Source organism: Centropristis striata, chromosome 7 (assembly GCF_030273125.1).
Source record: "Centropristis striata isolate RG_2023a ecotype Rhode Island chromosome 7, C.striata_1.0, whole genome shotgun sequence".
In the NCBI taxonomy this organism is placed as follows: domain Eukaryota; kingdom Metazoa; phylum Chordata; class Actinopteri; order Perciformes; family Serranidae; genus Centropristis; species Centropristis striata.
Genome location: NC_081523.1, coordinates 26986863 through 27008428, shown reverse-complemented (window position 1 = coordinate 27008428; position 21566 = coordinate 26986863). Strand labels below are relative to the sequence as shown.

Here is a 21566-nt window from a genome sequence, read left to right as displayed (position 1 = left end):
TTAGAAAGGGTTGAACTTGAGTGAATATAATATATGAATATGATCCAGGTATATTCTGACAGAATGAGAAAACTATTGAATGTCAAAGTATGTAAACATGTTTGGATAGAAACCCAAAATACAAATATGAACCTGAAAATAAGCACAACTTGTCCCCTTAAAAGATATCTTGGCCTCTGCTGCTTCTTTTTTGGCCATCCTCGTTTTACAGAAGTGCAGTACTAAATTGCTGGACTACCTCTTTAATATAACAACTGGGGAATATGACTAATCTTTCTCACTATTAGTGGCTGTTTGCCAAATACTAGTTCATAAAAATCTAAAACTATATCACAATACAAGAGCTGACAGCCTAAGTCTGTAACGCGCCATGAGTGCTGAAGAGATTATGATTTATGCCCTGATGCAGGGTAGTGGATTCATTTAATTACAGTGGATGACGGAATTTGGCATGCACCTGGATAGGAGGAACTATAACTAAGGAGTGCAATTCAAGTTGTGAGACTTGGCTATCTTCCCTTGCGTCAGTAAAGGGTTTCTAAATATTTCACAAAGGCCATACAGGACACATAAATAAGGCTGGCAGGTGCCGGGCAGGGTGAGGGGTGTGTTAGGTGTTGAGGCCGGTGCTGTCAGGCAGAGCAGGGCCACACCTCTGCCAAGGTTATCGCCAAGACTCAAAAAAGAAGACAGAGATTCCCTTTGTGGTTCGCAGCCACTCGCTTACATGACTGTCATACCACAAGACGTTTGCGTGGAAGATGAAAGCAGCCGAGCGTAGTGAGCTGACAGAAGCAGGCAGAGAGAGGGAAAGAGGGAAGAAAGAGAAACCCAAAGAGACAGAGAGAGATTCAGAGAAAAGGAGTAGGAGGTGGGAGCAGAGAGTGGCAGACTTATACTGTAGATCTCTGTGGTACGTTTTCAAAGTGCCGAATGACACTTCCTATCACTATGTCGAAGGAAGTGGAGCGTGTCAGCTCTGGTGCTCTCTCACCCCATCTTGCATGCAGAGCAATTACCACTGGCACACACTACCCCCCTCACCACCGCCACCATCATCCCCCTGCAATTCAGTGGAACCAGCCAGCAGACCTGTGACTCATCATTTAGAGTAATAGGCCTGTCCTGTATTGGCCTCAGGAGTCTCAACGCTTGTAGGAGGCTTAAGGAGCACAGGGAGATGACTAAACAGAGCAAAGTCGTCTCATTACAGGGGGGAGGGCATCACAGACTTCATCTCACCTTTTATCCCTGGTAGTGTGGATCAGAAAGGCAGCGTCAAATCATTCAAAAGCTGCTGGAGCTATTTTCAAATCTCAACGATTTCATCTAATATTCCTCTGTTAAAGGGACAGCTCACCCCAAAATCAAGAACACATACTTTTCCTTTGATCTGTAGCGCTATTTAACAATCTAGATTGTTTTGGTGTGAGTTGCGGAGAGATATTGGATGTAGGGATGTTTATCTTCTCTCAAATATCATAGAACTAGATGGCATTTTCATGTCGGTACAATTAAAAATGGTTCTGTGGATTATCTTGAGTAACCGTGTGCAAAAATGCCATTACAGTCATTCTACAGCAGCAATGACAGCGCAGGGGGGAGCCGCAAAGAAACAGATGCTATAACGAAGTGTTTCAGACAAGCAGCAACCTCCGGGCCTGAGAAGTGAAGCTAATGCTGAAGTGCTTAATCCCTGTATTCTTTCTAATGGCATGTAGGGGGGAGACTGTTGCTGAAAGAAGTCCAATTCTATAGAAGTCTATGAGAAAATTACCCTACTTTTCACTTGATATAATATCTCTGTAACATTTTTAACAATGAGCATATGGTCTTAATCAATAGTTTTAAGTCTCCTTCAGTAAAGCATGATGTTAATTTTGTAAATTATGGACCAAATTAAGCAAAAATTTTGTCAAATAGATGATAAATCAGGGTATGGGCAGGGCACTATGTGTTTTCATCTTAGTTTCGTTCATAGTAACACATTGGTCAGTGAAAAATCTCGTTCAGTATTCGGTTGGATTAAAAGAAACTCTAAGGAGCCAGCTGTTTATGTTGAATAACGAATGTTAATGTATGTCCCTTGTAAACACTTGCTTACCAGCCTTTGAAGCAAAATGTGAATTTCACTTTTTGGTCCTGCTGCTAAATAACAGTTTATTAACTGTGATGTATTTATTCAAAGAGAAACTGAACTGAGGCATGACTGAGAAGCTGTATTGCCAGTGTGTGCTACATAAACCATTGTTCCACCAGCCCTGTGATTTGCACTAAAGGGGTCGTAGTGGGTTGCCATGGCAACCTTTTCAGTATAGATGGCCTGTTTCTTTTCCAATAGCGGTGATCATCAGCATCATTGGAGGAGCATCATTAGCAGGGAGCCCCCGGGGCTGTGTGATCAGCGCCTGGCCCAGACATTAGAGAGTGTGGAGAGAGTGATAGACAGAGGATTTGGCCTTTATCGTGTGCAGGGTGCAGCAGGGCTGAGCCCCGACAAGACAAACCTCCCTGGGCTCCCTTTGTACCTGGATGCTTTTTTCCCCCCACAGCATGCTCAGCTTGCCTCTGCATCTGTTGCCTTCAGCCCCGCTTGTCTCTCAGGCAACAACAAAGCCCTCGTTGTGTTGATATCTTCACTGTTGTCGTGTCAACACACGTAATGATTGTATCATCCCTGCTTCCAGAGGCTGTCAGTCACATGGCTCCTCTGCTTTCTGTCATGCTTAAGGGGGGCTCTTGTTCACGGCTGTGTGCAAATGAAGGAAAAACACACAACAGTGAAGCAGCAGCTCTCATCCCTGGCTCACACATTTGACACTGTTCAGAGGCTTTAAAGAGCCTCCTGCGGTAAACACTCTCATGGTGGGAAGGCTGGTGTCTGAGCTGAAGGATGAGATCGACTCTGACAGCCTCCACACCGCTCTGCTCACCCTGCACCTCCACCCAAATGCATGACTTTTTCAATGGAAATAAAGATATCAAAATACAAGCCATGGGCGTTTTCTACTCACTGAACTTGCAGCTGTAAACACCTCTCTCAGTTCCTGGATCATAGCGCTTGTGTTCTTCCTCTGGTTTGAAATCAAAGTAGAAACACCGCCTTTGCATGTTTACTCTAGTGTGTGTGAAAAGGTGCACTTACACTCATTCCCATCAGCTATAAACTGACATTTGAATAAAAGGTGGGTGGAGAGAGAAATGGAGAATGGTTACACAAGTGTTTACATTTCCCTTTTCTCTGCTGCTCTTTCCATCAAATGCACACATTGACAAAGAGGTGTGAGGCTCATGAAGAGGTATGATTGAAGTGGTGTGACTCATCTACTCTCCTTAACCGCACCATGACAGCTCCTGTGCTCTCAAGTCTGCCAGCTGTTCCTCCCTCCAGCTAATATAAAATACAGAGCTGTTAGAGCTGATCTTCTTTCTGACCTTCACATCATGTAGTTTAAAAAAAAAAAAAAAGTCTGTTTACAATGGACAGTTTTTCTAAATATAAATAAGAGTTTAGGTACAGGGGTAGAGTGATGTCCCAGCCAAGGGAACCAGTCTTGCCCATCTGTTCATCTTTCGGCCCTCTCTTCCACCTCACCTCCCTTGTCTCACTTGTTTAGTGGTGAATTGGACTGGCCACCGAGCGCCAGTGGAGAGGAGAGATGCAGGGTATGTACTAAGGAGCAGATGGGAAATTTCAATGAGCTGGAAAACCCAGTGGAGTAGTGGCATTTTTAAGAGAGGGCAGGGTGAAGCTGATACAACAGTGCCCCCCTGTGGAATAATACAAATCTGCTGCAAATTCTTAAAGTATGTATGTAGAAGGGTTTTTAATGTATTTTTTTTATTTTTAGAAATGTTCTCATTTTCCAGATTCAGAAAGTGAGTTTGCAAAGGGCAAATGTTCATTATGCGTTGCATGGCTGGGTTAATCCTCAGCTCCTTTGCTCTCATGTCTGACTTACTCAACTGACATATCTGCCAGTCAGCAGCCAGCCGAGCCAAGCAGACAGTGCTGAGAGGGGCTTTCTAGTCTCCAGTGCCTTCCTCACATTGTGAATGCTTAACATCAACTGCATGTCAAAACAAAACTTTTACTTTACAGCAGCTTTACTGTAGTTTCTTTTTTGTCAGTTGTTTTTGTCCAACTACACCTCCAGGACCTTTTTAGATTGATGCCTGACAAATAAAGGAACGGCTATTGATATACAGCAACACCCATCCAAAGATTACAATTACCAGAATTTGGTAGAATAAGCAATATAGTCACAGCTAATATAGTCACGGGGAATGCGTTATAAGAATTCACAAGATTTCCAAGTACTTACAATGGATTTAATGAAAAATGAAAGGAAAAAAGATGAATTTGTGTATAAAAACAAAACACTTTATTACAATTAGGCTGAAAAAACCCAATGAAAACACGACTACTTTACAAGTACAAATGTTTTTCATTGATATTTACAGTTTTTTTTTCCTTGACATCAATAAAAAAAGACAATTTATGAGAAAACACAAAATACTAAAGTACATGTTTACAGTGTATTTGCTGCAATAAAAAACAAATGACTAAAGGAACGTGCATTATTCTCCATTCAGTATCTATAGACAACAAGGGATTTAGACATAAAAGGGACTATTTATGAATACACTTATTCTAATGGACAGCTCCTTTCCCAATGCATTACCCATAAGCCTCTGCCTCAGATATCTCTTGAGTAATAATATAATCATCGTTTGAAGGCATGACTCTTGTGTCTGTCGGTTCATGTATTGGGCAATAGCTGTGGGGGGAAAGCTGTGGTAACGTCAATAAATTTCCACGTCATGACACAAATAAAGAATAGAAGTAACAAACTTGACTCAGTACATGGATATTATGGATCCCACCAGATGTATGGGCAGCAGTGCTGTGGTTGATCTGCCAAAATAGTTTCGGTATGAGCACTGAAATGATTATGTTGACCACAGTTATAGTCAGATGTTAGGGTGAGGTAAAGGTTTGGTGTGAATCAACGACTGTCTCTGGCATTTGCTGCTGTGGGATCCATAAAACACTTTAACTCCAGTACTGTCATATCTGTACTGCAGGGAAACACTTTCAGTTTCATTAGTGAGCATCTCCTAGCTGCTCCCCCCGCTGGGCTTGGCAGGAGCTTTGGCCCTGATGCCACCCTGGCGAGCTTGACCCTTGGTGGTCTGAGTGGGCTGCTGGGCCGAGGACTCGGCAGCAGAGGGTGCCGCGGGCTGCTGGGCGGGGCTGTGGGGTGGAGGAGTCTGGATCTGGGGTGAAGTGGCTGCAGCCACTACTTGCTGCTGGATGATTTTCTGTTGGACTACCTGGGCTGTTGCCGTCCCGGCCGAAATCATCTGCACCTGAGCAGGAGCAGAGGTGGCCGTCTGGGTCAGAGTCACAGTCTGGGCTTGGATCTGAAGAGAAAGACCACACACAAAGAATTTAACTTTCCTGTTCCAGAGGTTTGATGTGATCCATTCCACTGATTTCTAAAGCTTATGTTGCTTTAAAGAGCAAACAGAGCTCCTGATAACAAGAAAAAAAACAACAAAATCATAAAGTGTAACTTATGTAAATAGAAAATGACTACTAATAGTTCATTTGTTCCTGTTGTAGCCTTTAGAATAAACTGTAAACTGTAGACTTTGTCAAATCTATCAAATGATTAACGTGTCGCTAGAAATGCATGCCTGCTATGCATTCCTCTATTGCGGCCCCTTTTTGTAGCAGCTTTTAGATGCACATGACAGTTTAAATATTCGCAAAAGGCGTGAAGTCACAGGGAACCAATCAAATCAAATATGATGCAGGCTTTACTTCTTTACCACTTTTTTCCTATTTTGATGACGGTAGACAAATGCTGACAAAAGGTCGCCCCCACTATTCAAATATAATCGCCAAACACATGCATGGAGGTTCTGTCTGCTATGCAATGGCAATAAATAGGCTGGCAGGCATGATTGGAGCCTTAAATGATCATTCTTGCACCCACTTTCCTCAGGGAGGTTGTTGAGGATGTGAGTGAATGCTCAGCCTTAAACCCTCACCTGCTGAGGAGAAGACACGATTTGTTGAATGTTAGCCACAGTGGATTGCTGCTGCACTATTTGTGGGAGCTTAGCCACCTGAAAAGAAAAGTAAAAAAGAAAATTTCATATCAACACACAGACTCCAAACTAATCTGAAAATATTGATTGTGTGGTTGTGACTGATCTGAGGATGAACCTGGATTTGTTGGGCTCCAGTTGGTTTCTGAGCCTGAGCGATGGATGTAGTAAAGAACTGGGTCTTGATCCCTGGTTGGAGTTGGGTTGTGGTAGCATAGGTCACCTTTTGCTGTGCCTGCTGGGCTGGCTGGGCTGCCTGCACTGTGACCTGCTGGGTGCCGATCTGAGGGGAAATAACAAAACTGCAGTTACTTTATCTTCTTAATACTTTCATGGTTCTACTCAACTAATTAATTTACTAACAGAAAGTACAACACAGGGGTAAGCACAGCCAACTAAACAATACTGAACGTACATTGTATTTGTTGCTTCTGTTGGGGACAGAGACTGACAAAAGACCTCTTACAAATGACCAGTTGTTTACATGTGAAAGTTTAGTTACCTTCTGCTGTACAGTGGCCTGTCCTTGCTGTGGCTGCCCTGCTTTCTGCTGAGCTGCAGCTGCTGCCTGAACTGCTGCCGCCTGCTGTTGCTTCTTCATCTGAAGCAGCTGCTGGACTTGCATCTGGGGGAAGGACGGTGTCAGCACAGGCCCACCTGACAGAGAAGAAGAAACATTAACATATTGGAGCTTAAGGGCATATCAGATATTTGTGATCATGATAACAGCAGCACTTTTGTTTGGAAGGATGTCAATCATGAATGATGCAGACCCAACAACAAAGAGGTAATTATTTTGAATTCTTAATTAGTTCATGAAGCCCACATGGACATGAGGATCAACAATGAAGTCAAAGTCATAGAGAAACCGTCCAATGAGACTATGAACACACCTGTTTTCTGGGGCTGACCAATAGCCACACTAATGCCTGCCACAGTGACTGGCAACGTAGTGACGCCAGCTGATGAGACCACAGCCGGCACAGAGACAACAGGAGGCTTGGTGAGGGTCACCTGGGCCGTCTGTCCTGCCTGGGCCTGAATCTGGCCCTGAGTTGGCACTCGAGTCTGTGAAGGGAAGCACAACCAGTATTAATGCAGAGGGCTTTTGATTTCAGATTTCTCAATCCAATTCCACAAAATTCTTCACAAAAGTCTTACCAGTCTGGCCACTTGCAGGTTGGCTACGGTGGTGCCGGTAAGCACTGCTCCAGGTCTGGGTGCTGCCACAGCTGCCAGCTGGGGATTGGCTTGGGCAGCCTGTGCGGGCTGAACCTGTGTGGTCTGCTGGGCCCCTGCAGCCGGTTGGCCCTGGGCTGCTGCTGCTGCCACTGCTGCAGCTACCTGCTGCTGCTGTTGCAGCTGCAACTTATGCTTGTGCATCTTTAACAACTCCTGAAAAACAGAGATAAAAGTTAAAAGGTAGGTTAAAGCTATAGTCTCTAATTTTTATACAAATATGTATTTTTCATATTTGATTAAAGTGTTCCTATATTCTGACAGCAGTAAATGAGACAGATATGTGAAAAAAGCATGTTCCTCTCTGTTATTATAACCTTTATACTGTTTCATTGTATTGTTTATTGGGAAAATCTGAAGTAATACCATCACTAAGATTATACTAATAAAGAGTAATATGTCAGATTAATCCAACAGAGATTAATAGTGCTTCACATTATATACAGCCCCATATCTAGGGCTGTAACAAGCTGTTAGGGCTGTTTCATACAAGTAATTGAGATTAACAATCTTATTTTTCTGTTTGTTTTATGCTATACAGCCGTGCTGTTGTTTTTGGCTTTGCAAGGAGACATAAATCCATGTTATTGATTTTAATGGCTGCTCATTGAGATTATGGGTTCGTTGGCAAAGGAGTGTCAATTAATCTTTGAATTGCTTGCTGAAACAAGTTTCACCTCTGACTCTGCAGCTCAGATGTATTTTAAACAGCTTGTTCTAAAACGGCTGTGTAGTCTGACCTTAAGTTAGAGATCATAGTTTAAGACTGCAGCATTCAATCAGAGACAAATGTAAACCTACACTGTACATTTACTACCACTGTAAATTTCTGTGAATTTATTCTCTGCTCCAATCGCCAACATCTGTCTGCTCTGAGCATATCCACAGTCTCTCTCTCTTACGTTTGACTAGACAGTCACTACTCTCTTGAGTTATATCTGAAAGGACCGACGCTACTCTTATAAACACCATGTTTTCAATCAAGTTTTTTTCATTCAAACATTCTATATGGAAGAGACAAACAGCAAACTTTCCCCAGAGTGGTCAAACACACTGCTGGGCCGTGTAATGGAGACTCTACAGACTATACAGTCTTACAGGAGTGCAAAAGCACAACCTGCCCAACAGCGGTAAGAATTATTTTTCCATGTGTTTTCCTGACATTGGAATCTTGTGCTCAGACTCTAACCCAGCTGATGGGAACGCACCAAATTCATTTTAAATTCCCTTAATTGTGAGATCCAGCGGTTATGCAAAATGATTGCATTCTATTAAAATAATTGCGATCAAGCGATTATGTAATAATTGCGTAATGCCTACCAATCTCATTGCACTTTGTGTAGCTATTGTGTAAAGATGCTGGCGGTGTACCTGGGGTTTGCCTACAGCTTTGATCTGTGGGGAAGCCGCCTGCTGCTGCTGCTGCTGTTGGTGCTGCTGCAGCTGTTGCTGTCGGATCAACTGCAGGTGGGCCGGGGTGAGAGGCTTCCCTTGTGACAACTGCATTCCTGCAGCTGGTTGGAGGACAGCAGATCAGTCGGATCAGTCAAAAAGGAACGACAACTTAAAGGGACATCTTGTCAGAAAACAAGCCTGTGTTTAGTTAAGTACCTGGTGTGACCTGAGTGACCAGTGGGCGAGTCTGTGACTGCACCGGGCTCAGAGTTGTAGAAACTACTGCAGATGCTGTCACTGGAGTAACTGCTCGTACACCCTGACCCGTAGCTATGGCGACGACCTCTGCAGGGGCAGCAGCAGCCGTAACAGCCCTCTGTTGTGCGTGGACCACCTGGGCTCCAGCTGCATTAGCGGGCTGCACCAACAACAAAAACAAAAACAGCAACACAATGAGTAAAGGCTCCAACACTTGTCAAGATGATTCTGTGTACGGGGTGTAGTAGGTGTGCTTTCTGCTTCATGCCAATCCAAAAGCTATTTGCGTCATGAATTCCTGTAAGTCAGTAGGTGGCTGAGTTAAGCCAGAGCAGCAGTGATAAATGGACATGACTCACAGACAGGGTGCCTGGTATGACTGGAGATGCCAGGCGTTTGTTGGCCTGGAAGGGACTTGGAGGAACTCCAGCTACTGTGTTCACAATCACATTCCCCCCTACAGTGGCTGGAAGAAACAAACAGAATGAATTAACTATTGGAACGCCAACAGCTCTGTAATGTGAACCATGTGTGTGTCAGCGTACCAGCCTGGATGGTTGTGCCCACAGTGGCGTTCTTTATGGCTCCAGCCTGAAAACATAAACAGTATGTGTAAGAGCCTTCACTGGTTAAAGTGGCTTGTTTTGGATCTCACTATACATAGAAGAATACAGGTTGGAGGACGTTTTGAGTCTCACCAGAACAGCTGCATTAGGCACTGTGGCAGCTCCGGCCACTGTGGCTGCCTGAGGGACCTGAGCCTGAGCCTGGCCAGCAGCAGGAGTCTGTGCCTGGCCCGGTGCAGCCTGGGCCTGGGGAGTTCCAGCCTGCTGCTGCTGGGCCAACTGCTGAGCCTTCTGCTGCTCTGCAAGGGCCTGCAAACACACACAATGCACAAAATCAAACACGAATGCGAACATGTCAGTAAAGATGAAAACAACCCCTACATGGATAAGACAGTGATCAAGCAAAAAGATGCTCTTGATTTGCACTAATTCACCTTCTTCTCCTTGGCAATCCTTTCAGCACGTTGAGATGCCACCTGAATAGGAGGTAGGGGCTTGTCGTAGCTGATCCCACTGAAGAAAAGAAAACAATGTTATACGTTTTTCTTGTCTTTCTCATTTCTCGATTTAAGGTTTTGATGTTAATAATACGAAAAATGTCAACATTAAACACACCTCTCTGCCAAAACAGAGGCATGCTTGGGATTCTTCTGGAAGGGATTCATGCCGAGCCTGTAAATAGTAGAAACGAAATGAATAAATTAAAAAAGTACAAACCCATCTGAACTTGTTGTCACTATTTTCTTAAGATAGAAAAAAACTGTCTGATTACATGTCACAAAAAGCTTTTTATTTTTATCTTTGGTTGTAGCTCCTCAAAGAGACTTCATTCATTGTAAACGGACAATCTTTAGTACTTACAGTGGTTTGATTGGTGGGCTCCTCTTGCTGGCAATGATCTTCATTAGTTCAAAGCGGCTGTTGTACAGCTGAATGTGAGTGGCGTTGTCATCCTGTGTGTAGATCTGACACGTCCTCAGAGGACGGCTGTTCTTAGACTGAGTGTGTACAGACAAATGATACAGAGCAAAAGTTAGCCAGGAATTCAAGAGCAGAGAGACATTTATTATAAAGATACAAATGCAGGACAGGGTACTGTACTTTGTATATGCTCTTGGTTTTTTTCTTGGGGTTTGCCTCATACACCAACTGAAAAAAGACATGGTTTAGACAAACAAGTACAAGGTGAACAATCGATTTTCAAGCAAAGAGGGATGACTGCATTCTCTCTCTCACTCTCCATTACCTTGCCCTCTTCTCTAGGAATGATGACATTCTCGTAGCGGTTGCGGCACTGTTTGGGCGAGCGGTAGATACGGCTGCAGGAGTTCACAACGTCGCTCACCAGATCCCAATTAGGAGTGTGGGCAGGGGACACGATTGTCAGATTCAGGGGCAACTCCAGCAGCTGCTTCACAGCCTATCAGGCACACAGCAATGATATTGGAACATTACACATACATATTACTCATTTTATTAGGTGAAGACTTCCACCAACACAGCTTGTAAAGAAAAAACATCATGGAAATGTTTAGAGCCAGTACCTGAAGCAGAGCCCAGTCCTCACTGATAAGCCACTCTGGGTTGTCCTGGCCCGCCTCCATGGCAGGTTTAACCAGCGAGGGCAGGGGTTTGGCAAAGGGCGCCTGCTGCTTGAGGGAGAAGTTCTTTTTCTGGTCCTTGCCCTCGCGGCGAACTTTCAGCATGCTGGCCTTTTCGAAAAGGGAGCGTGGAGGAATGACCGTCTCGCCGTGGCCCTTCTTCTTTTTTCTGGCTGCTGCTGAACAAACACACTCGAGTAAGGACAGAGAACCCAAACAAAACTGCAATGACCTTTCAGCACAGTGTTAGGTGTTACTCTGGTTCATCGGCTATCAGTTTCAATTTCATGAAAAATATGAATTTTTCATATTTGCCATACTGGTGCAAAGTTGCAACAATGTGAAGGGACCCCTATTGACAGTGTACCCTTCTTACAGTATTTTAGCATTGGAACACTTTATAAGAACCAGTAGCGCCAGTGAAACAGTAAAGCCAAAGAGTCGGACATCGCATATGCTTGCTAAAATCAGATTTGTTTGGTTATTTGACAGAATGGTTCACAAAAGTGAAGTATTCATCACACATGAGGTGTTCAAGGACTATCAAAAATTGTGTTGTTTTGGCAATGTAAAAAAAACAACGACAAAATGTCTATGAAATCCAGCTGGCTGGTTGTGGGGTCAGAGAGTTAAAATATTTTGGCGTATCTATTTCATTTCAACTATTGTTTTTATCCTGTTGCAGTTGACAGAATTGAAATAATTTATATTCTGAAAACCTTTCATTCCTTATTGTATGTATCATTTTGTGGGGTCAAAAAAATACTGTGATACAAATTCTTGGTCTTACAACCCAACACTACTTCAGCCAGAAAGCTTTTAAAAACTCCTTCCCTAAAACACATTTACTTCCGGATTTACAACAATTCAAAAGCAGAAAAAATCTACTATTTGGAGCAAAAATATATTGTCTAAGTACATAAACATGCCTTATAGCCTTAAAGACAAATGTCATCTTACCTGAGGGGTCCATCTTGAGTCTCTTGTGTTCCTTGCGGATGTAGATAGGAGGCAGCTTGGACTCGGGCATGGGTGTGGTGTCATACATCAGCATCATCACAGAATCGATATAAATGTCATTGTCATCCTGTGGTGGTGTGGGTGGAGTCCAAAGCTGTGTTGGAAGATTAAAAGTCAGAATAAAGGCAAAACAAAGTGGAACTTTTTGATGTGCCTCGATAAAAACAAATTAAATTAGGGAGAGAATAGTGAAGATTCAAATTCAGATAATAGGTAGAAATAATGTCAAATCCTTAGTAACTGATGCTGTTCTACAAATTAAACCCTTACTAGACACCACTCAAAATATTATCCATTACTGAATCTTTTCCAATTACATCACATTGGGTGTCTTACCGGCATGATTTCTGTATGACCATCCTCTGCATCAAATACATACTCCTGTTGAAACGCAGAGAAATGTCAACAACAGTGCAGCACATTTCACAAGCACCAACATGTTTGATTAGCAGAGATCATAATGGCCACCCACCATGTTGTAGGCATCCTCTCTAGTGTAGGTGAAGAGATCTTCATCTCCCGCCATAATCTGCTGCTCCTCCTCCTCCTCCTCTAGCTTCAGCAGCTGCTGCCGTTCCCAGCCTCTCTTAGAGCACACCAAACGCTCCTGAGGAAAAATAAACATGTATCAATCAGTCAGACTTGCCAAAGGACAAATATAAGCTGAAATACCAACATGTTAGAGCAGAAATTAAATTTGTGAAGATATATACCTGAAATCTGTATAATTAAATAAACACTACAATTTAAATTACCTTGAGAGCAGTTTCATCGTCACTGATGTGGAGGTACTCCAGGTAATGCAGAGCATACCTCTCAATTGGTGTGAGCTGTTTGAGGGAAAAGCAGTAAATACAAATATAGACCTATCAAGATAAACAAGCAGCATTTGTTGTAATTTCCCGCTTCCAAAAGGTATATAAAAAAGTAAAGATACCTGTTCCATGACTGCATCCAGCTCTTCTTTCTGAGCAGGCTCTTCTTTTACTTGGCTTTCTGACTCCTGGTTGTCCTCTGCTGACTCCTTGCCTGCTAACTCCTCATCAGCCTGCTGCCGCTGCTCTTCCTCCTCTGGCAGGGCATCCAGGTTTATGCTGTGGAGAGCCTGGATGTAGGGTCGAGCCACTCTGGGAGAGATGGCCTCAGAGGCTGATGGTTCCTGGTGAAGAACCACAAACTCCTCCACCTTCTCCCCTGAGCCTGCCTCCACCTCAAACAGATCCTGGATTGTCCGCTGAAAACAAACAATATCAGGCCAGTTATGTTAGAAGGGTCTCGGTTCAATGGGTGGAGAAAATAACAACTGTACTGATCAACAAAATGCTTTCATTTTAATGAATGTAGCATTAAGCAATAACAAACAATACAGGTGAGTAGAGTTTCTGAAATTCCAAGACAAAGCCAAAATGAATTCCACTTACTTGTGTTAGGAAAGCCAAGGAGTAGTCAGTTCCTTGGGCAGCCACCTCTCTGATCAGGTCCTTGGTGCCGTTCTTCAACAGCTTCTCTTCGATGGAGTTCCCACTCTCCAACCTGAACAACACAGAAAAAATATACAAGAGTAGCACTAAAGTCCTTAAATATCAATGTTTTCAAAGTGATGTTTTAAGTAATATAAAAATAGATTAGAAGTAATACAGATTTCAATGTTTTGATAATATCACCTGTATATGTGTATGTCCTTGGAACGTCCTATTTTGTCACACCACTCTTGGGTGCGGGCATCCATGCTGGGATTGAGGTCTGTGTCGTAGAAGATGATGGTGTCTGCATCAAACAATGTCCCAACTGCAGAGCAGCAGCGGTTGGTCAGGATGCTGCAGAACACATTCCTGTTCCTGTTGAACTTCTTTATATTCTCCTGCAGGGACGCAATAGCAAGCTTGTTAACAGACTGGACAAAGGCTAGGAGAGAAGCTGTTGACAATACACAATAAATAAGAATTTACTAAACCTCTTTAATTGAATTTACTAATCCTTCTCATGCATTGAATTTGCTTTGCTTTTCTGGTCTGTATTTTCTAACAGCAACACAAAGTCTAATTAACTGACCCAGACACAATACTTATTACATAATAGAAAAAAGGCTCAGGACCGGAGCATTTAAGTTTTCAATTTGCTCAGGCAGCAGAAACATTTCATATGTTGAAAAGGTATGCAGCAGTAAATAGAAAAAAAAAACTAAACCCATGAGCACAGACTGTGATCCCAACTAATGTCTGCATCTCTTAGGCCCTGCAAGGAACAGAATCCAGCAGGGAGGGAAGAGAGCAACACAGTGTGTCCCCTTGTTGAGCCAGAACTCTGCACTGACACTGGGAGGTCCCGGTGTTAGACAGGGAGGCACACAAAGGCATGGAAGTCTATCAAAATGTAAAATTAAGTCACCAGGTGAATGCATCTGTCCATTTTTAATAGCCGTGGCATTTTATGCTTTTGTCGTTTCAAAGTTTAATGTTGACTGAGGACAGAAGGAGCAGCCTTAAGGATGACAGGGCCCTTTATACAACAGGGTTGTTACAGATCTATGCAACATGTGACCCATTCTTGGGTCTCATATGACTGCTGTCATATGACTATACAACACTTGACCTGCACATATGCAAGAGGATAAACAGTTAAGAACTTTCATGGGGAGAACCTACATACAGTCTTGCCCTTCATGGCACATGCTTGCCAACTACTGGTCAACTGTTATACCAATGTCCATGTAGTTCCTGTTTCTCTCTCCCACTCAAAATGCTGTCTTCTCTGGTTCAATATCATAAATTGTGTTTTTTTATGGTGCTATCTCATTAAAGATGATGTCATGTTCAATAACTTGTGGACCCTAGCTTCAATTAACTCTTAATGTTGTGTGTTGCACATAACAACTTAAACAAGTCTCCTGACTGTTTCTCAACAACCTTACATTTGTTACAGTGTCATAAAATTGCCATGTCTACTGCAGCAACTAAAGCCACCTCCAGTGTGGCATATACACAACAGATTTCCTTTTGAACGTTTTTTGAACATGAAGACGTAATGCAATCTTATTGAATCATTGTTAATGTTTATTACAGTCATTCTGCTGTTCTCTGCTGCTAGACAAGAAGTCACTGTTGGCATGTAATAGCCTTGTTATATTTACCTTTTCATTAAAAAAAGATTGATGATGTGTCATTCCCTCCCTCATTTTTTCATGGTATTGTATTAAAGTTAAAATTTCCAGTATTGTGAGAACACTCGTAGATGATTTTACCTGTCGTTCGTCAGGAGTGAAGCTTTCATCGACCCGCACGTAAGTGAGCTGCCTGTAATCTAGGAAGGCCTCCAGGATGTCGAGCATCTTCACCATCTGAGTAAAGATGAGGACACGGTGGCTCTCTGACCTAAGCTTCTGCAGCAGAATAGCAAGAGCTTCCAGTTTACCTTTGGAAAAAAAAAATCAAGAAGTTATCATTCTTGTTATGGTCAGATAGTAACAGTAAGTATAAAGAGTATTATGTGTGTAAATTAACGGGTGCATTTTTTTCTCTGTAATCCCAGCATTTTTTAAATATTTATTATTTAATATTTATTTTCAGTTGAGAATACTACATATTAGCATGGAAAATATATTCATAGTATATTCATTCCACCTTTTCAGGGACTTTTTTCATTTGAATTGTTCTAAAGAGAAGATACATGACATTGACATTTATTTTTTTCTTTTAAATCTTGTGTACACATTGTTTACTGTGTTTAACAGATGGTTTTGTTTAAACTGTTTATTTTTCGCTGTTTAAAAAAAGGTATACTATCCAAATGTAGGTTCACTCTGTGTAGGCAAAGAATTACAGTAGTGGTTTTCTGATATGCAATTCATATTAGTTATTACATAGCTATATTGTAGTTACTCATGCATGTCTTAAAATCATTCCCAGCTTGCTGAATGTAAAAAACAGCAAAATATGCTAGCCTAACCTGAATCCATCTGCATTAGCTGCAGGTCAGAAAAACATAGGAGACGTCTGGACGCCAAGTGGAGGCCAGCACTGTGAGCGGCAGAGGCTTCCTGTAGCCGACGGTGAAGAGACTTCTTTTCAAGACTGAAGGGAACTGGAGGATTGGCTGCATAAAGGTGAGGAGGTTGGGCTACAGCTGGAGGCACCACACATACCAGCCTAAAACATGACAATAATCAATCAGATCGTTATTTGGATTAAGAAATAAAACATAATGGAATTGCACTGTGATAAAAACGTCTTAGGCAAACTATAATTTCTCGAAATGGAGAGATAGAGATCTGACATAATTTTAATACTGCATAAACAGTGCCTTAAACAGTCACGAATGCAGTTCTAACGGCCATGCATAGATTTATATGGTATTCTATGATGGTTTTAAACAACATATGCAGAATGGACTGAAGGAGGCTTCAACACTATGCTGAAGTACCTCTTGATAAGGCTGTTGGCAGCCTCCAGGCGGTCCTCCACAGAGAGCAGAGTGGATTGCAGTGTAGAGGTGGTAGCCACGCAGGTTCTCTGGGCTCTGAGGCAGCTCTCTCTCCCCACCCACCTCCAGCCTCCAGCAGTCAGGGCAGTGTGACCAGGCTCTGTGCTCACAGTGCAAGCCTGCAGCAGGTCTGAGCCGTACAACACTCTGCGGCTACAGCGTCGCTCGTTTGCTTCAAGCAGGCGGCTCAAACGTTCCTTGAGCTGTTGAGTCTTTTCTTCTGAAGACTCCTGACATTAGAGGGTACAAACAGGTAAAGTTATTAATTTAAATACAAAAATGGAGTCTGCATGCTGAAAAATGAGGGAAACGGGACATTAAAACATGACTTTGGTTAAAAGTGATGTACTGACCTGAGAACCAGCAGGAGCTGCAGTGGTGAGCTTGGTGGTGGCTGATGTGGCATTTGTAGTTGCACCCAATGCTTAAAAGGAAATATGCAATGGTATAAATACACAAAATTCTAGTAATTTACAGAACCACTGCTATTGCAAACACCACCGTTCAACTATTTCACAGGAAAAAGGTGTTATTGTGGTGACAAGATAGCATTTTATATCAGAAAAAGTATTCCCAGCATTATATTAATATATTGGTACAAGATGATGTTACTATTAAAGTGTAAATAATTCACCTTGTTGGGCTGTTGACATGGCGGGATGAGGTGTAGCTGAGGCGTTGGAGGCGGGGACAGTTTGTGGCATTGTTTGCATTACCATTGATCCCTGGGGCCTGATGATCTGCTGCCCTGGAGCTGACACAATCTGCAGGATGTTGCCTAAATCCATGACACATTTAGCAAAAAATGTAAGTGGTTCATTCTCAAAACCCTACAGAACTTAGAGAGCGAGTTAAGACCCACTTGGCCATTAAAATGAATATGAACAATAAAAGATTTCATGCTATCAGAATTGAAGTTTGTGCAACAAGAGAGAAACAAAAGTACAACAAGGAGATTGTAACACCAATAAAACTACTGAGAGTCAAAGTCCAACTGAAAACACATTTAGTCATCTATTTTGTAGACAAAAATTATGTCAACATTAGGGCGGAACTTGAATATTTGACTATTTCTTCTTTTAGTAGTTATTCGGTTTTCAATTTTGGGATTCAGATATTAGTTTTTTGTTTTGTTTTCTAAATATTGTCAGATTATCGAATCCTTAAAATGCCTTTAATTAAATTGGAGGAGGTGTTGCAGTGCGATGATTCCATTTCAACTCAATGTGAGAGTCTTTACAGCGTTTTGCTGTCAGTTTCTCTTCTTTGAGCCCTGTATTTCACGAAGGACAGGGCTTGCACACACAAACACACCAGGTATGCGTGTGTGGAAACAAAAGTGCAGTGATGACTGCAGTCCTGCATGAAGGCTGAAATTCTCCTGTGGCGTTCAGTTGGGATTACGCTACGGGCAGGAGAAAAGTCTCCTAGCTCCTCAGTTGATTTACACAGCGTCAAGTGCCATTGGCTTAAACTAACTGTAGCACTATACCATCTATCTCAACGGAGAGTAGAGAGATGTTATGCACACCAGCATCTGCAACGGACTGAAGTGATATTTGCAGGCAAGTTTACATGGTGTTAAGTATGACTGGGCGACATGACCAAAATTTCTATCCCTATATAGAGCATTTCATATCCCGATAATGATATATATAATAATATAGCATTTTTTATGGTAATTCAATAAATAAACAGTCTATCTGAAATAACTGTGGCCTATTTTTGGACAATCAATACTTGAGTGCCTCTATGATTCACTCCTGCTTCCCAACCACATGCACTACAGCTGGGCAGCTGATAAGCTGAGGTGAGCAGTGCTCTTTTCCCCAGGGAATGTTTGATGGCTCAACTAACAAGCTGAGGGGCTGGACATGGCAGGTTGCTGTTTGTAAATGAAATATGAAGGAGATTTAAGCAGGAAAGCTAATGTGAGTTGTTGTTCAAAGTCTATGGCTCTTGTGCAGCAAGCTGCTGTCTGGCTCAATGTGGCCATCTGCTCTGCCTATGATAGAAAGCTGATGTTACTGCTTTGTGTAAGATTTCAGTTGTACTAAAATACGGTTTCATCTATGTAGACAGATACTTAACATTTTTTTGTCAAATGAAGGCATTGTAATACGAGGGAGTGCTATCCTAATATTAAAAACAAAAAAAACAAGTGGTGACAGGTGATTTACAGAGCAGATGTTTATGTCGTAGCAGACAAAGGTGATTTAATTCCAGTTGGACTTTTAGACAAAATGATTCTCTTTAACTGTATTCAAGACATATTTCAATCCAAGAGGACTTTTTGGCATTTAGCCTTTATTTAGCTGATAACAGAAAGCGACGAAACATGCAGAGAAAGGAGGATGACATGCAATAAAGGTCCCCCCGCCAGAATCAAACCAGGGAAGGTTCAAATATATGGTATGCATCTTAGGTGTTAGGCCCCTTCCATTGCCTTGAGGCCTTGTAGACAAGTCGAATAAGCATACATCATTTGATATTAAGTCTAAATGTTAAAGGGACACAAAAGAGAGAATTATGTTGAGATAAAAATGTGACAATGGGATGTACATTACCGAGTGTACCTTGGAGCTGCAAGGGCTGTCCCGTGGTGAGTTGGCGGAGTTGGCTGGGGGACAAAGTGAACTTGTTACCCTGAAATTGCAGAGTGACAGGAGTCTCTGGCTGGGAGATACGATTTTGACTGCCTGCTATGTTGGCCAACTGGGCAATCTTCACCACATCTCCACCTTCAATAAAAAGCAAGAACAGACACTTGATTAAAAGCAGCACTAAAAAATGTTGCTGAAAATGTCTGACATTTTGATAGCTACAAAACAATATACTCTGCTTCTCAGTTAGTTAAAGGGTGAAAAAGAGACAAGACATGCAAAAACCAGGGTGTATTAATCAGAGGAACGAGCACAGCCGCCCTCCACAACAGAACCATAGCAGCTCCTACTTTTATAAACCCTGAAGGGGAAAGAAAATGGCTGTAAGGGTAGTTCTCAGGTGAAACAGAGAGCCTGAAACATAAAGCACTGCACTTGCTGTCTTTTAAAGGAAGTATGCTTAGGAATTGGTGTCAAACAATCATACCTTGTCAATTAAAAGCCTCTGAATCACCCTCATGTATTATCAATTATCTTTATTTTCATTTACAGGAACATTTTAAACACTGATTTAACTTTTTTTTTGCCATTTCTGATGACCAATGCACTCATTCTGATAGGTACTTAACAAATGTAACATTTATAAATATGAGGGGGAAAGTGTAAATGGGAAATTGAGAATTCATAAACATTGTCACTTTATGCATTTATCAAAATGAATTACAAGTACTTTGGAAATGGCATGATTGAATGACATGATCTCTCAGGACACAATTAATGTTGCCATTCAGCTTTTACGTCTCTAAACCTAATAAGAAGATCGTGTTAGGTTGTAAATACTGAGGCAATAGACTTTATAACAAATTTATGTCATCTAAAAGAAGTGCCTAACATGTGGGGTGTTCAGAAACTTATGACTGGCAGAAGGCAAATGGCAAAATGAAATAACAACAAACAGTCTAAGTCAATTTTCAAGTAAATCGAAAATGTTTAATAATACATTAAATAATGTTTACTGAAGCTATCAAATGCGATTTGAAGAATAAACAATGACTACATATTAATCTACTTTACTAAATAGTAATTTAAATTCATAAAATGTTGACAGCCCAGCAGCTATTAGTGTGCACAAATTAGTAATAATAATGTCCTGTATAAATGCAGTGACAACACAAGTTTTCCAGGCTGTGGACAATCTAAATGGTTCACATACACTTTGAAAATGTGGATGTTAAACTACAGATATTTTTGGCATCTATTAATTGATTATTTTTGTTTAATCCATTAATTCACACGTTTTTAAACTGTATGACGTATTTACAAGGCACACATTGAGCAATAGCCACATATATTTTGGACAATAATTATTTTACTTTCTTTCTATTTTTCTACAGATACATTAGGTTTTAACATAGGGGGGGGGGATCAATGATTAAAAAAAAAGATTCCACAATTAGTCAATGATGGTAAAGACTTGACCATTCATATCTGACTAATAATGCTTAGTTGGGGACACCGCTCTTAATAAGTGGACACAAGATATTAGTGTGCATGAATCATTCAATCAAATTTACTTACACCAGACATAGGCTCACAAATTATCAAATGAAAATAAAAAACTACTGGGCTAAAATTATATGTAAGAGTTTACTTAAAGAATCGCATTTAACAGTTTCAAAAACCATTATCAAACAAAAAGTTGGAATTTCTTGAAAACATTTTTTTTCCCTTTTTATATATTCAAATACTGTGTGTTGTTACTGAAAAGGTTTCTCTGTTCACAATTGAGGCAGAAAGGGTTGGCAATTTGTGGGACCATTTCCGCATGCTTTGCAGTGATGCTCAACATCAGCGTGAAATCAAACTTAGCAAAGAAAAAAAAAGAAAATGCTTTGGGATTTCTTCCTGCAGCTGGGCTGATGCAAGAGAAAAAAAGAATATTAGTAAACTGGGAGAAAAATGATTAAAAAGTAGGGGGAGGACATAATAATTAAGTTAAGTAGTGTAGTGATGTGCGGTAAAACATAAGTGGGACATTCATAGTGTACATGCAGGTTGCTAGACAGAAATTGGAGAATGCTGAGGCTGTAGAGATGCTGCTGATATGGCTACAGATCTAACCTTATACGGACCTTGTTTATATCAAGAAATGTATAACTATTGATACATGGCATGTCGGTCATGACCGAAATTGCTGCACCACTAGAGCTACAGTGATTGCAGGTTTGAGTCTTTGTAAAAAGCTATTTCTCTGGAACTGTGTAGACCTTACACATATCAGCAGT

General features: G+C 41.5%; 1 protein-coding gene and 1 non-coding gene across 2 annotated transcripts in view; both read right to left on the bottom strand.

Moving 5' to 3' along the window:
* Positions 1-4741: 4741 nt before the first annotated feature.
* ep400 (E1A binding protein p400) overlaps positions 4742-21566 on the bottom strand; it is a 31260-nt gene continuing 14435 nt past the window's right edge. Inside the window, exons 25-54 of the mRNA XM_059336818.1 lie at positions 19255-19419; positions 17313-17456; positions 17032-17102; positions 16619-16908; positions 16145-16344; positions 15441-15610; positions 13864-14060; positions 13621-13732; positions 13137-13433; positions 12955-13029; positions 12672-12806; positions 12536-12580; positions 12140-12293; positions 11123-11358; positions 10825-10998; positions 10680-10727; positions 10440-10576; positions 10194-10250; positions 10013-10091; positions 9711-9887; positions 9558-9603; positions 9372-9478; positions 8971-9172; positions 8731-8873; positions 7282-7515; positions 7014-7188; positions 6623-6777; positions 6239-6403; positions 6061-6138; positions 4742-5427 (exon numbers count right to left, since the gene is read on the bottom strand). Of these exons, the coding sequence (XP_059192801.1) occupies positions 5122-5427; positions 6061-6138; positions 6239-6403; positions 6623-6777; positions 7014-7188; positions 7282-7515; positions 8731-8873; positions 8971-9172; positions 9372-9478; positions 9558-9603; positions 9711-9887; positions 10013-10091; positions 10194-10250; positions 10440-10576; positions 10680-10727; positions 10825-10998; positions 11123-11358; positions 12140-12293; positions 12536-12580; positions 12672-12806; positions 12955-13029; positions 13137-13433; positions 13621-13732; positions 13864-14060; positions 15441-15610; positions 16145-16344; positions 16619-16908; positions 17032-17102; positions 17313-17456; positions 19255-19419 (4574 nt within the window). The 3' untranslated portion in view covers positions 4742-5121. The remainder of the gene's footprint in view (positions 5428-6060; positions 6139-6238; positions 6404-6622; positions 6778-7013; positions 7189-7281; positions 7516-8730; positions 8874-8970; positions 9173-9371; positions 9479-9557; positions 9604-9710; positions 9888-10012; positions 10092-10193; positions 10251-10439; positions 10577-10679; positions 10728-10824; positions 10999-11122; positions 11359-12139; positions 12294-12535; positions 12581-12671; positions 12807-12954; positions 13030-13136; positions 13434-13620; positions 13733-13863; positions 14061-15440; positions 15611-16144; positions 16345-16618; positions 16909-17031; positions 17103-17312; positions 17457-19254; positions 19420-21566) is intronic.
* Positions 14414-14543, bottom strand: LOC131975525 (small nucleolar RNA SNORA49). The gene has a single exon (XR_009394735.1). It is a non-coding gene; the product is annotated as a small nucleolar RNA SNORA49 (small nucleolar RNA).